The 12,975-nt window shown below is 43.6% G+C and overlaps 1 protein-coding gene across 4 annotated transcripts in view; it reads right to left on the bottom strand.

Annotated features, from left to right (window-relative positions):
• LTBP4 (latent transforming growth factor beta binding protein 4) overlaps positions 1–12,975 on the bottom strand; it is a 1,283,510-nt gene that overhangs the window by 336,412 nt on the left and 934,123 nt on the right. For all 4 annotated transcript variants that reach the window (XM_069644515.1, XM_069644518.1, XM_069644516.1 and 1 more), the window contains one exon: positions 5,369–5,533. In XM_069644515.1, coding sequence (XP_069500616.1) covers positions 5,369–5,533 — 165 coding nt within the window. The remainder of the gene's footprint in view (positions 1–5,368; positions 5,534–12,975) is intronic.

Below are 12,975 nucleotides of genomic sequence, written 5' to 3'. Positions count from 1 at the left end.
TATACATTGTGATCATGCTTGCCTAGTGGTTCTCGGTTCTCCAAACCTTTAGTTCTCGGCCTGTGAAGCTCCGCTTCACATCTCATAGGGCGCCCCTGGTCTGTTTTCTACTTTATCAATGTCCCTTTAAATACACTCTAGTGTGCCGATCAGCAATGCCCTAAACCCATATGAGGTCGACATACAGACACCCCTCATGACCACTTTAAAGGAGTCCCATTCCATACAGGTGTTGTCCACTGAACTTTCATTCACCCGGAAGTACTGAAGAATCTCCGTATGAAGTTCTTCTTTATAGGCATTGTCTCCCAGCCCGTCTGCCCTAAATCGCTATGTCGCGATGCTAGAGTTTCCCCTTGTAAGTCGTGCATCCATTGCCAATGGCAAATGGTCCAATATTGTCCTCCCCCATTAGCTTACTACAGGAAGCAACCTGCTCCATGGCAATAAAAAATGGATCAATGCGTGCATAGATGTCATGTGGGTGCGAATAAAATGAAAAGCCCTGTCTGTTTGGGTTGCTAACCCTCCACGCGTTTACCAAACTCAAATTCTTCAGAACAGAACGCCGAGTCATCCCTGTCTCTGACTGTGTCCTGAGTGGCCTAGGTCTATCCAGGGTCCGGTCCAGCACACAATTAGAGTGGCTTCCCCACAACATAGGTCCATACTTTAGGCATTTGCCCATTAATTTCGGGAAAATAATCGCCTGTGTCGACATTGGCCACACATGAATTGATGAGGCATACGTCTTTACCCCCGAGAGTACCCTGCAGAATAATGTATCTCCCTCCCTCACCTTGGTGGACCACCGTCACCACAAGCGGGACCTCTGCTGCGATCCATATGACTACGCCTCTTCTTCAGCACTGTGTATAGGCGCGTTATGAATGCCATATCATATCATATCATATCACTGTACACAACCTAGTAGACAGCAGCTGCGTCTCTTGTAGAATGCTATACCCACTTCCATCTTCTTTAGATAAGCTCTCAACCTACACCTCTTTCTAAATTCTTTCGAGAGGCATATAAATTCCACCCTATACATTTAATCAGCGGTAACATTTATGTAATGTCTTGAATTATAGCTAATATCAGTAATCCAGTTGGTGCTTGTAGTCTTGCTTCTGTGGCAGAACATAGTGGGAGCAGATCACGGCCTCATGCAAATAATTCCGACAACCTCCCTATAGGGTGTATTCCATATGTTACTGATATACCAAACCTGCTTTTATAACCCAAGACCCCTCTCAACCATGACATAAATTATAACAACGAAGAAACAACCAGTGAAACCTTCTTGATAGTCAAACATTATGCAAGAGTCGCTGAGCTATTGAGCTCACACTCACAACCAAACACGGAAGACCCTTTCACTACCCAGGGTCATCTACTGCTTGGTTGGAGAGTGCATTCACGTGCACACAAAGATGTGTATGATGGTCGAAGCTGCGTGTAGGGTAGAAGTAGTTCTGGGAAAGCGTGGGGCAGGCAACCCCAAGAGGTCTTCAAGCAGTAGACACTCGGTCGCCACACGTCAGTGCATTATGATACAATGGCTGCCGGTCTACTAGACATACTGTGTTGCACTTCTTGTCCTGTAAGCGATATTCAATCAACACTACAGCCAAGTCAATGCCTAGTCTGGGATGCTGAGGAAAACCCTTATTAATGTATTTTTATGTCTAGTTCAGTACTCTGGATGACCACCCTTGTATAACACCCCACTCTTAGAACCCCCCTGACCCCACTGAGCCAAGAAGTAGGTTTGTTTTGCAAATTAAAAGGTTTATTTGAGAATTTAAACAATATATATATATATCACACTTTATAATAAATTAATATCTGATAGTACACTTAGACATATGATGTTGATCAACAATGGGTAATCTGGCACTAGCACACTTCTTTACAATCAATGAGGAGTTAGTATAGGATGGATAACGTAGCAAAAATACTTTTATGGTTTCAAGGGAAAAGCAATGAGGAACAAAATGCTGTACAGAAATACTTGATATGATTTTAGCAAAAGATAAGATAATCACTTTTTCTCTGGCAATTCACCCCCCTCCCCTATGCAATGTAAGAAATGGAAGGAGATGGAAAGAGGAGCACACAGTTCTCAGGAATGCAATCAAATACAATACGAAATTCAGTTCCCCCCCAGCAAGCTTAGAGGAAACAGGTAGGAGTTTGAAACACAGGCCCAAAATGCTTTTTAAATGTGATGGCAATGGATGGGAAAATGTGCCAACTGATTTTAATTCCCTCTAGAGATTCAGGGTGAGTGGGAGATGCGTGTTGGTATTAGTTCAGGCTCACTTTAGCAATGCTCTATGAGTTATTACCAAGTTGCAAATGGATTTTAACAAAAGAAAGAATGGAGCTGCTATTTTGACAAGTGGAGAAATTGAGCCAAAATCGCAAATCGCGGTAAATTTCGCGAGTGCGTAAATCGTGATTGCGGAACAAGTATAAGGAGTAGGAAGTTGGTTCTGGGCTTGTTGGAAAGCTTAGATTCTAAGCTTTCAGAGGAAAGTTAAATCTCGTTCCTAGCCTAGCCCAAACGGTTCCAGAGAACCAGACGATTAAATAAAGGTAGTTTTTTCGGATTTAAAGTAAAACTCAAAATGACAGGTGACAGCTTGCAGCTTCAGAATTGACAGGTGATAGTTGTGCAGCTTTACAAATGACAGAGGACACGATTTCTAGGAGGCTGTTCTACTTAGGTTAAAATAGTTTGGATTAGATTATTTTAACTAAGAGATTGGTTCTGCACAGTTCTGCTAGGTACTCACAATATAATTTGAACTAGGCCTCGTCACGGATCTGGTCAACACGTCCGGCTGCGGTTCTGTCTGCTCGGCGGGTCAATCAGGCACCGGTTCTGCTCACAGCGATCTGGGTCAGCTCTGCTCTGCTGGTCTAGCCTCTCTGGATTCAGCGGCCTCTGGTTCTGGATACTGCTCTGCTTTCCGGTCCGGATCAAGTGGATTCTGGATGTAACACTGCTTTCTGGGTACTGCAAAGAGTTCTTGGCAAAAGAATTCAGACAGCTCGCCCGGCTGTGGAATAGTTTGCAAATGATTTTGAGGCCTGCTGAAGAGGATTCAGCTTGTGGATTCAGGCCTCTCTGCTACAAATTCTGGAGTTAATTTCTGCTACAGGTTCTGGAGATTGATGGATTTGAAGTCTGGATCTCTGGATGTGAAGTCGTCGGTCAGCATGCTCTGCAGCAAATGGAATTGACTGTCTCTACCTGTCCCAGCAGTCTCTTTTTATGTGTTTTGAAAATGGGTGTGTGCCTGGGCCTAGCTAAGCCTGCCCCTCTCTACTTGTCACTGGCCCAATTCTCCACTCTCCCATGATTGGGGGAAGGAAATGGATTGTCATCATGATGAGGTCTGTTTATGGGTCAGAGGATCCTCCCCTGGTCAGTTTGCCCACAAATCTATATTTGATTCAAATGCATCTTTCCCAGATATACAATTTGTTGAAATTACATGTGCACATTATATATTCCTTATGGTCCATGCTTGTTCGCCTCTGATCTTCCTGGGGGCTTGCATTCAAAAATGACAACATTTTGCGCTTTTTAACTGGTTTTGCAATATCGGACATTTACCCAAAATTACACACATGTGCGCAAGGAGTATGGACATTAATTGATGAAGTGTCAGATTTTTAACATGCAGACATTTGGAGTGAGACCCTATTTTCCGCTAGCAACCCCCCAGAATACACCACAGGGTCCTAACACCTCTCAAAATATTCACAGAAAAATCACAAAAATAATGATATTACTTATATAATTCTGACAAGTCTGCACTATGAGTTATCTATCTTTTTAAAATTATGCCCTGGTCAAAAAGGGATGTGGCTTCCCACATCACAGGGTGGAATAACTGGTTTATCCACTTCCCCCAAGCTCAGCTGCTAGCAGAGGCACTGCCCCTCCCAGTTTCCCCTAAGAGGAAGCCACTCTACGACGCCCCCAATATAACATTTTCCTGAGTCAAGGGAGTTGCATTGTTTTGTTCCTTCCAGTTCCCAGGTGCTCCACCCCTAATCTAATCAGAGAGGTGAGAACTCCTTTTGGCAAGGGGCAGCAGGATGCAGCTAGGCCTGGGAAGAGTGGCTGAACAGGTTTCTCCTGTCGGGGGTAGTTGTCAGGCAGAATCCAGTTTCACTAAGCCAGGTTTCAGCTAAATGTCACTTTTTGTTCCCAGTTTTCTACATTCAAATCAAACTGACAATTTGTACCTATACATTAAATAATTACTTCCTTCAAGTCATTTCAGAATATGGTTTTACATTATTCCACCTCTTAGCAAGTCTTTCCTTGGTCTGGTTTTGTTTCATTTGTGCAGTTTTACACAAAGGTCTGGTGGTTTTAAAACGCCAGCTTTCTGATAGTGGTGAGTACTGGTAATGCAACCATTTTTGGGATTAAGAAAATGAATTCCCCACAGTTCTGAGTTGCTTTTTTGGCAATCAGCATTGCCATTCCCAATGGTTTCAGGCTACTGTGTGTGTAGCCCAATGGTGGTTTCAGGCAGTGCCCACAACATAAGCAAAAATGGGTGGCAGCCTATTCTTCATGTTTTCCCTGTGCACTCTCTGGGGAGTTCTGGCCATCATGATGTTTTCCATGCCAGTACTGCACAGTTTTATGGTAGGGCTTGTATGCATGGGTAAAAACATCCCACAAGCCGAGACATCATCTTACTCAATATACACTAAGAGTATACACATTTAAGTTCACAAGGGTTGCTCAGTGGATCAAAAAAAAAACGATTAGATTGCTATGAGGCAGAATCGTCCCCAAGTACCAATGGGTCATGTTCACGCCATTTGCCCAATGTATTCCAGTGTGCAGCATCTCTGCATCCCTGGCAGAGTCTACTGCCAGCTCGCTCAACAAGATTCGCAGCTAAAACAATGCTCACATTTTGCAGGCGCATCCAAGTCAGGACCTCCTCCGGCATATCGAGAAGGAAAAACAACACCTTCCTGCCCTGTAGAGCCTTACGTTTGACCGGAAACAGTAGCATGCAGCGTATCTGAGCAGCCATTGAATGATTGTGTTCTGCCACTGGGGGATAACTCCACATATAGCATATCACATATAGATGTTGCTACGGTCGTGTGGGGAGTTTGCTCATGCTGTGCACCCTGTTCACACAATGCAGACAGTAGAGAAACAATGCGACAGACAAGTGCTTCTTATACTAACATAGGAAGTGGGTTACGGTACTGCACCCGTAACACCCTGGTCGTGCCTTGCGTACATGCATCTAGACAGTTTTAGAGGTGGTGGTGCACTCTGCCAGCTCATAATTAGAGATAAGAGACAACACTATACCTGAACCATGGGCGGGACACCGTTCGCAGCTCTTGCCCCAGGCCTTCCCGACACGGCTGCAGCAGCAGATCTGCTTGGTGATGTTCCTCAGGATGGGGAGCGAGCAACCACCGTCCCTCAGGATCCGGTAGCACGGGCCCTTGGCCTCCGAGATCACATGCTGGGCTGAGTGGGAACAAAGGGTAGAAGAGGAGATTAGAAGAGAAAGACCAACATGCACTTCCTGATGCCAGATAGTGCCAGTGCAATGCCGCTTGCTGCTGGTAGCAACAGAAGCACTCACATGCCACAGATGGTTAACAAAGTGTGGGGATCCTACAGCACAAATTGCCTAGTTTTCTAAGAAAATGTGGCAGACGAACCAGAGCAATGTGTCGGCTCACAACCAAACAATGCAGCCAATGCTAGGGCAGCTCTAAGCACCACCACAGACATACGCAGAGATGTTCAACACAAGGACATTCATTTGTGGGTCAAAATCAGTTCACAATATGATTGAAATCATGTATCCCTTGGAATCTGGAGTGAACTAAATCCGGGGCACATTTATTCGGGTAAACACTGAACCATGCACATTCCCGTAGATTTGGACAGGCTGAAATTCCCAACACCTTCTTCAAGGCTCTGGGAAGCTCGGCCTCACGGGTTATATAAGGCAAGTGTGGTTGGAGTTCTTCTAGGAATGAATAGATCTAAGAGGTGACTGGCAGCTTGGCCAGTGTAGGAGCCAGGGGAGGAGTTTTACTTTTGAGCGAAATCCGTTTAGCTGAGGGAGAAGTAGTAACAGGATGGGATGTTTAATATGTATATTCCAGTGCTGGTTGGAGTCAAAAGATCACATTCGGTCATTAGAGCGAAATGGGTGTAAAAGCTGACATTCCTCTTCCCCACCTCAGCAAGACAAAAAGAATACTTTGGAAGTGCCACCTTCACCTTCTAATGAAACCGTGGCCTAACAGTGGCACATGTGGTGGAGATGATGATTTGCAAGAGGTAGATGCATTAAATAGAAGACTACTTTCGAGACAATCTGCTCACAGCACTCGTGCGTATCACTCCAAGAAGAGCCACAGGCCAGCCCACTGCACAACCACGCTAGAGTCTCCAATTCAGTTTTAATCTGGTTTGACTGTGAGCAGCAGGAAACCAGGCAAGTGTGTACTGCAATCATTCCCCGTGACCCAGCATGATCAAGCACAGGGGTGCATTAGCTGCTGCAAACATGTACTTAGCACACCTGAGCATGACATTTATCCTCAGTGACTACTACTAGAGTGGAGGCCATCTGAGCGTGTTGCTTTCAGGCTATACGGATGCATTCAGCGGCTGCAACTGAGTAGGCAACTCACCTAACACCGTGCTATGTCAAAGCAGCAGAGAATCGCAGCGACCACCTTGCATTTAATGCACGCGCATGACATTTGCTGTGAGTGGCAACTCGAGCGATGAAAATCAAGTAGTTGGTTGGAGGTCGGAGATTATTTTCAGTGGCAGTAATGGAGTATGCAACACAAGTGCCCTATTTTTGTGGCGACTCGACGGGAGACAATCCCAGGGCCCACAATGCATGTCATACACACAGAACTTTTGTTGTCAGTGACGACTAAGAACGCGATCATCCCAGAGTTGTTTGGAGGCAGGAGGTGTCAGTGAGTGGATGTAACTGTGTGTGCCTTCCGTTTCAGAGGAGAGAATACCAGGTACATGAAATGCAGAATTGGGTGGATGATGTACATTGCATTCATTGACTAATACTGTGTGCCATCTTTTCGTGAGTATGGAGTAGAGAATCTCAGAATTAGGTAAAAGGTACTTGACAAAATGAACATACTAAGTGAATTTGCAAAAATCAGGGAATAAAACATTAGAAAAACACAAAGAAATGCTGTGAAATGGCTAAAACACATGTTTTCCCACTCCCTCTCTCGGTGTGCATCTGCCCTCTTCCTATTGTAAACAGCTTGTAGGTAAAACTATGGGTAAGGGCCCTCTTTTATGTTGTCAGGGAGGGGAGGGGCCTGACTCGTGAGGGAGTAGTCTATTGGAACAAAAAGCTAGTGAGTACAGGCTACCCCAACAAACCATATTGTGTTTAAACAAGCTGAGTACATCAGAAATCCTGTTAGATTTTGTTTTTGTGTGTTTTTAAATGTGGTGTTTTTGTTATACTTTGAATACATTCTTGTTTTATCAGATTCTGACTATTACCTGTCGTACAATGACAGAATAATTAACATGTCTGTCAAACTGTTGCTCCCTACCTGTACCTAATTTTGTGAAAGGGTGAGGTAGCCTGTACTCGCCTGCCTTGTGTTCCTTTTGTTAACAGTTAAGCATAACGCACAGAAAAACAGGAGGAGGGCGGGGCCTTTCACGAGATCACCCATCCTATCTAGACGTTCTAGGGAACTAATTGGCATGCAGAATCTTTCCTTACTGGTTTTGATTGGCTGTTGAAATCAAGACAGCGCCTCGCACTTGCACGTGACTACAGATTTAATTTGGGAGTGCCGGCAAATCTAGCTAGAACTCGCGGATCACCAGAAACTAAAATGTGTTGGTTGGCGGGGGTCGAGCTCTTCCAGAACTAGACCTAACAAAGATCCAGAGTTTCCGTTAAAATTAGAGCTTTCGGCAGGTTCGGTCGGTTATAATAAGTGAGCATAGAAATTAGAGCTTTCATTTCAAAATCACGACCCAGTAGAGGGCGGTCATTTGCTAAACCCCTGCATTGTAAAACAAAGATGTAAGCACTTGAGGCTTTGCTTTTATGATCTGCGGTACTTTCATGCTATCTGGAGGCAAAGCATGGAAGAGGAAATCCATTTCCAAGGTCCATTCCGGCTCCATCTTCAAATTGCGGCATGGTTTTCCGACATGGTTTTCATGATGGCAAAACATAAAAAATGCATTCCTATGAAATCTGCTTTACTTTGTCAACATAAATGTAACCCAAGACTTGGTCTCTAAAGCAAACTGAGCTGAAAAAGCTGAGCCGTGTTTCTTTTAAGTGGGAGATAGATGGCGAATCAAAGACTAATGGAAATTGTTTTAAGTTTAAGTGCGAGAGGTGCCAGAAAAATGTACCATTTTAGTTATGATTTCTGCCTCTTACTCGCTACCACAACAAGGGTGCACCTGCGGGATTCAGTTAATCACCTGCACGCCTGAGAGGTAGCACTCGACAGATGGGAGTAGCACCTCAAACTAAACCGGTACATTCCATCCAAACACTAGGTTTTTACCAATATCAAGTGAAAACAGGAGATGCAGAATGCACCAGTTCAAAATGGAACTACATTTCTAAAAAAGTGCAAAGCGGCCCAAATGGGTCAAAATCCATAATTCTATTAACCGGATAGCACAAACTGTGCTACAGAAGCTTTATAATGATAAAATACCAGTAGTAGGATGCTATGAAGCAGGGTGCAAAATGTGACCTTGCCACCAGCCATTGGCGAGTGATAATTGACTATTGACGAGAGCTGTGTGTATGTGCAAGTTTGAGGTGGCCAGTGGCTTTTTATAGCTGGCTAGAAGCTTGCAGCTAGAAATGTTGCACCATGTTGCAAAATTGGCCGAGTAGTAGCAACCACGATGGGGTCTGCATTACCCGGTTTGTTTGGAGAAAGTGAGGAAGTGTTCGCAAATGTGGATTCAATTGCGACAGAGTTTAAGAGCCGCAGCCGACCTACTGGCTCTAAAGGTAAGATCTATACCCAAAGATGACATGCTGAGTATTGAAAGGTCAAATAAACGCAAGTGTGTAAAAGAGGTGTATCAGGAAACAAGGCCAAGAGCAATACACGTACTAAATGCTCGCTCAGAGTTGTCTGATGCTGTGTAGCGACCCAGACGCAAGCCAGCACAAACCGGCTACAACACACCGGCGCAAACGTGCCTGACCGTAAATTAAATAACAAAATGCGCTTCTGGGAGATGCAGTTCAGATACCATGCCTGTATGTAAAGTCAAAAGCAAACCTTCCTGAAATACACACTAGCGCTAAAACTAATCAGGGGATCAAAGTAGCTTCACATTAAAAATAGTAAAAATGATTGTAACGAGCACAATGGGTCCAAAAAAGACCAAGTTAAAAAACACGAGTGATTCAAAATCACAATGTGCATGCACTCGAGATCCAAATAGATAAACAGATTCTGGATATCCTTTTGTGTACATACGTCTGAAAACACCACGAAAACAGATCACCAAATTATATTTAGAAACAGGTTTGTAAACTTCTCAAATTGTTCCTCATGCTGAATTAGTTCACCTCATCAATTTCAGCATACACACACACACACAGTTGCCTCTGTTTTTTGTATTTGAAATTGTATTGTGCAGAAAGTCGCTTTCATTTTTTAATCACATAGTTTGCTGGATTTCCTTGGAATTATTTTTCAGACACATCCCCTCTGTTGTGTTCTTTTGCTTTCAGAGTGAACACAACCTGCTTTGCCTAAAATGTTCTGATTTCCAATTATTACATACATTTAGGTTGTTTTACCATGTGGTTTAATGCTTTTAACGGACCTCTATTAAACACATGACAGACGACTGTGCAGCATTACTGATGCTTATATTGCAAAATGTGGAACCAAGAAACATGAACTCAAATTCTGTTTTACCAACTTGACCAAAGTATGTGATCCTGGGCAAATCACTTTACATTGCTTTGTCTTTTGTCACCCAGCTGTCACAATTGACGGCATCAAGAAGGGATTTATTTTCTTAAATGTGCATTTTAAGAAAAGGTCTCAAACATGCATAGCTTAATAAATTACAGTGTTGTTCTATATATAAAAACATCCACCGTTTACATAGTGCACACAGCAAGCTGATTTGTCTCTGTGCTCACACATGGAATATCACTGGCCATGGCTCTCTCTCTCCACATATAGATACGTGAATTAAATTCTACTACAATGTTTGGTGGGTGGGAGAGAGGCTTGGAGAGTTACATCCCAAATTCTGTGTAGGAGCATGAAAGGACAGCAGAAAGGAGGTGATTATGGAAAGGGATAGTAGAAACACCCCAAAAGTAAGTGACCAGTGAATATTTGCAGTTCACCCCTTTAAAATCTGACAGCCCATGAATATGTGTTGGTCACTCGTAGAGGGAGCACACTGTCCTAAAATTCCCTTCTAGCCTCCCTTCCCTTCTCCATTACTTTTGTATTGTCCTGAAGGATGCTGCCAGTGCTGACCATAGGCCAATAATCGATTTTATATCTTTTTTTTTAAATTAAGTGTCATTTGCTTCAAATTAAATCTTATACACACTTGCATTTTATATCAAAATATATATCCTTCAAAGACCAGCTACAATACGTTTCTCCCAAAAGTTAAATACAATATACATTTGTAACATTACATTTCATGCATTGTATATTAGAACCCTGGGTGGGTGAATAACCCTTCCCCATTGGTCAATTTGCGGGCTATACGAGCCGGTATAGGCTCAGAGTTTTCCTATAGCACAGAGTTTGCGCATAGCTGCAAATTTGATCTTTGCTTTCTTTTTTCAGCTCGCAAAGCCGTGCACTAACAGTGCATCACCCCTCTCGAGTGGCCTCATTTAAAATGACTTTTTCCTACAAATACTGTCCTTTTTTCATAAGTAAGTTTAAATGAATGAAAAGACTAATGTACTATAAATAAGCATGACATTTTTGTCATTTTATTTTTCATGTTTTTTGTAAACTTAAATATTCCACATGGAATAATTAAATTAAGCAAAACATATATAATAATTTAAAACCTATATTTTTACATAAACTTTTTTTGTGTTTGCCCATAGGTTCTAATAGCTTTATAGGCCTTGCCCTCAGGCCGTACTGTAGTTATGGGCCCTATACCTCATTAAAGGCCCAAGCTACTTGGTCTTCAGGGCCCATAACTCCAGGTAAAGCCCTTGGGAGAGGTCATTAAAGCTATATTAAAACATACCAGTTCACAATCTGTGTTAATTGATGATTAGGTCTAAGTAAAATATGTTACCAAAAACGCACCAGGGCCACTGATAAACCAATTTGCTGTCTATAAAGACAGGGCGCCCAAAAGGAACTAGACGTACGTCATGAACACATTTCTCAAAATCGATGTGCCAATTGCTAGCAGTGGCAGTAGAATAGCAGAGAAAACGTTTTCTTTCATCTTTCTTTCGTGGTTACAGACTTACATCAATGACATATAGGCCCCGATCTTGGGGTGGCTCATCTTGGACCTGTAAGCTCTAGGGTTTCCAGCAAATTTAGCATGAGTTTTGGAAAAATACTTTACACAAAATAATGCTTCTTGCAGATGCGTTACTGGGGGGGAGGTCTAAGGGGGCTATAGCCCCTGGTCTTTTGGTTCTAGCCCCGGATAGAATCGCAGGAGCTGCAACCAAAAGGCTAGCTAGCCCCCAGTCCCGACAGTTCCGACATTAGCGTAGCCGTGGGTCTTTTCCAGACCTAGCAACACCCCTGGCTTCTAGTCAGAGCTAGAAATAGAAACGGGTGGTGTTCTTGTTCCAGTGTGAGAGAGCCTGCTCTCACTGCAGAAACAACAAGTACTTTCCTAGTTCATGACTGTGCCAGTACTCGGGTTTGAAATAGGGTAGTCCTGCAGGGCTTGGCAGCTTGTCCTCTTCTGTGGGGTCCTTGCCTGCTGTGAACTTTTGGAGTTTTTATTAACCATAAAGCGCTCAAAACCTCAAACCACTCGAGTGCTTTAACTTTCCCTCAAACCGGTTCAAGCATGAATAATTATGTAGGCGATGCATCCTGCAAACGTTGTGCAATGTAGTGTAAGTTATTAAGGTACAGCACTCACTGTAGGATACAGTTATTATTTTATTTAAAAGCATATTAACATATGCTTGCTCCCAACTCTTTGTGCAGACCTTTATTTAGATGGGTGAGCCCCATTTCATGTCTCCTAATTTTCAGAGAAAGTTACACCCTGGCTTCGCTGCCAACAGTTTCCAATGGCCTTACTGGAACAAAAGCGACTTGCAAACAGCTTGCGGTGAGCAAATAGAAAGTCTTGCTCATGCATCAGTCCGAGCCAAGGGGTCCCCAGGACGTAAGTTTTGGAACCTCACATCTGCAACGCGCAGGTCTGGACTGCAGAGAAAAGGGACTTCGGCCAGAGCGGAGGTCACCCTGGTAACTACGTATGCTCCAGATACGGATGCCGGGGGATACCGGGGACTCTGCGAAGTGTGGAAGGGCTCCTTATGACGACCCCCCTTGTCGTTCCCTGAGAAATCCTGTGCTTGCCAGTGGTTGAAGTGTACGAAAAGAAGTAGTGGAACTATGTTCCCATCTGGCCTGCCACTACTCCCCACCACACCCACAGACGTCTTTATGGGAGGGCAAAAGGGGGCGCTTGCACCGGGCCCCCACCTTGGAGGGGGGGGCGTCACAAGGCTACATGATCTTTAGAAACCAGTTTCCATTTTTGAGCAAACATAAATGCCACACGTTAGGATATTGTATGGGCTGCTGCTGAGGCTAAACCTATTGCCTGTCTGTTGTTTACAGGAACATTCTGCTCTGATTAATTCATCCTTCAATGCTTTCCTTGTTCACTGTGTATACATAGTTTGTGCGTCCAAA

This window comes from Ambystoma mexicanum, chromosome 2p (genome assembly GCF_040938575.1).
Source record: "Ambystoma mexicanum isolate Mex_15411 chromosome 2p, UKY_AmexF1_1, whole genome shotgun sequence".
Lineage (NCBI taxonomy): Eukaryota > Metazoa > Chordata > Amphibia > Caudata > Ambystomatidae > Ambystoma > Ambystoma mexicanum.
This window is presented reverse-complemented; position numbering and strand designations above follow the sequence as displayed.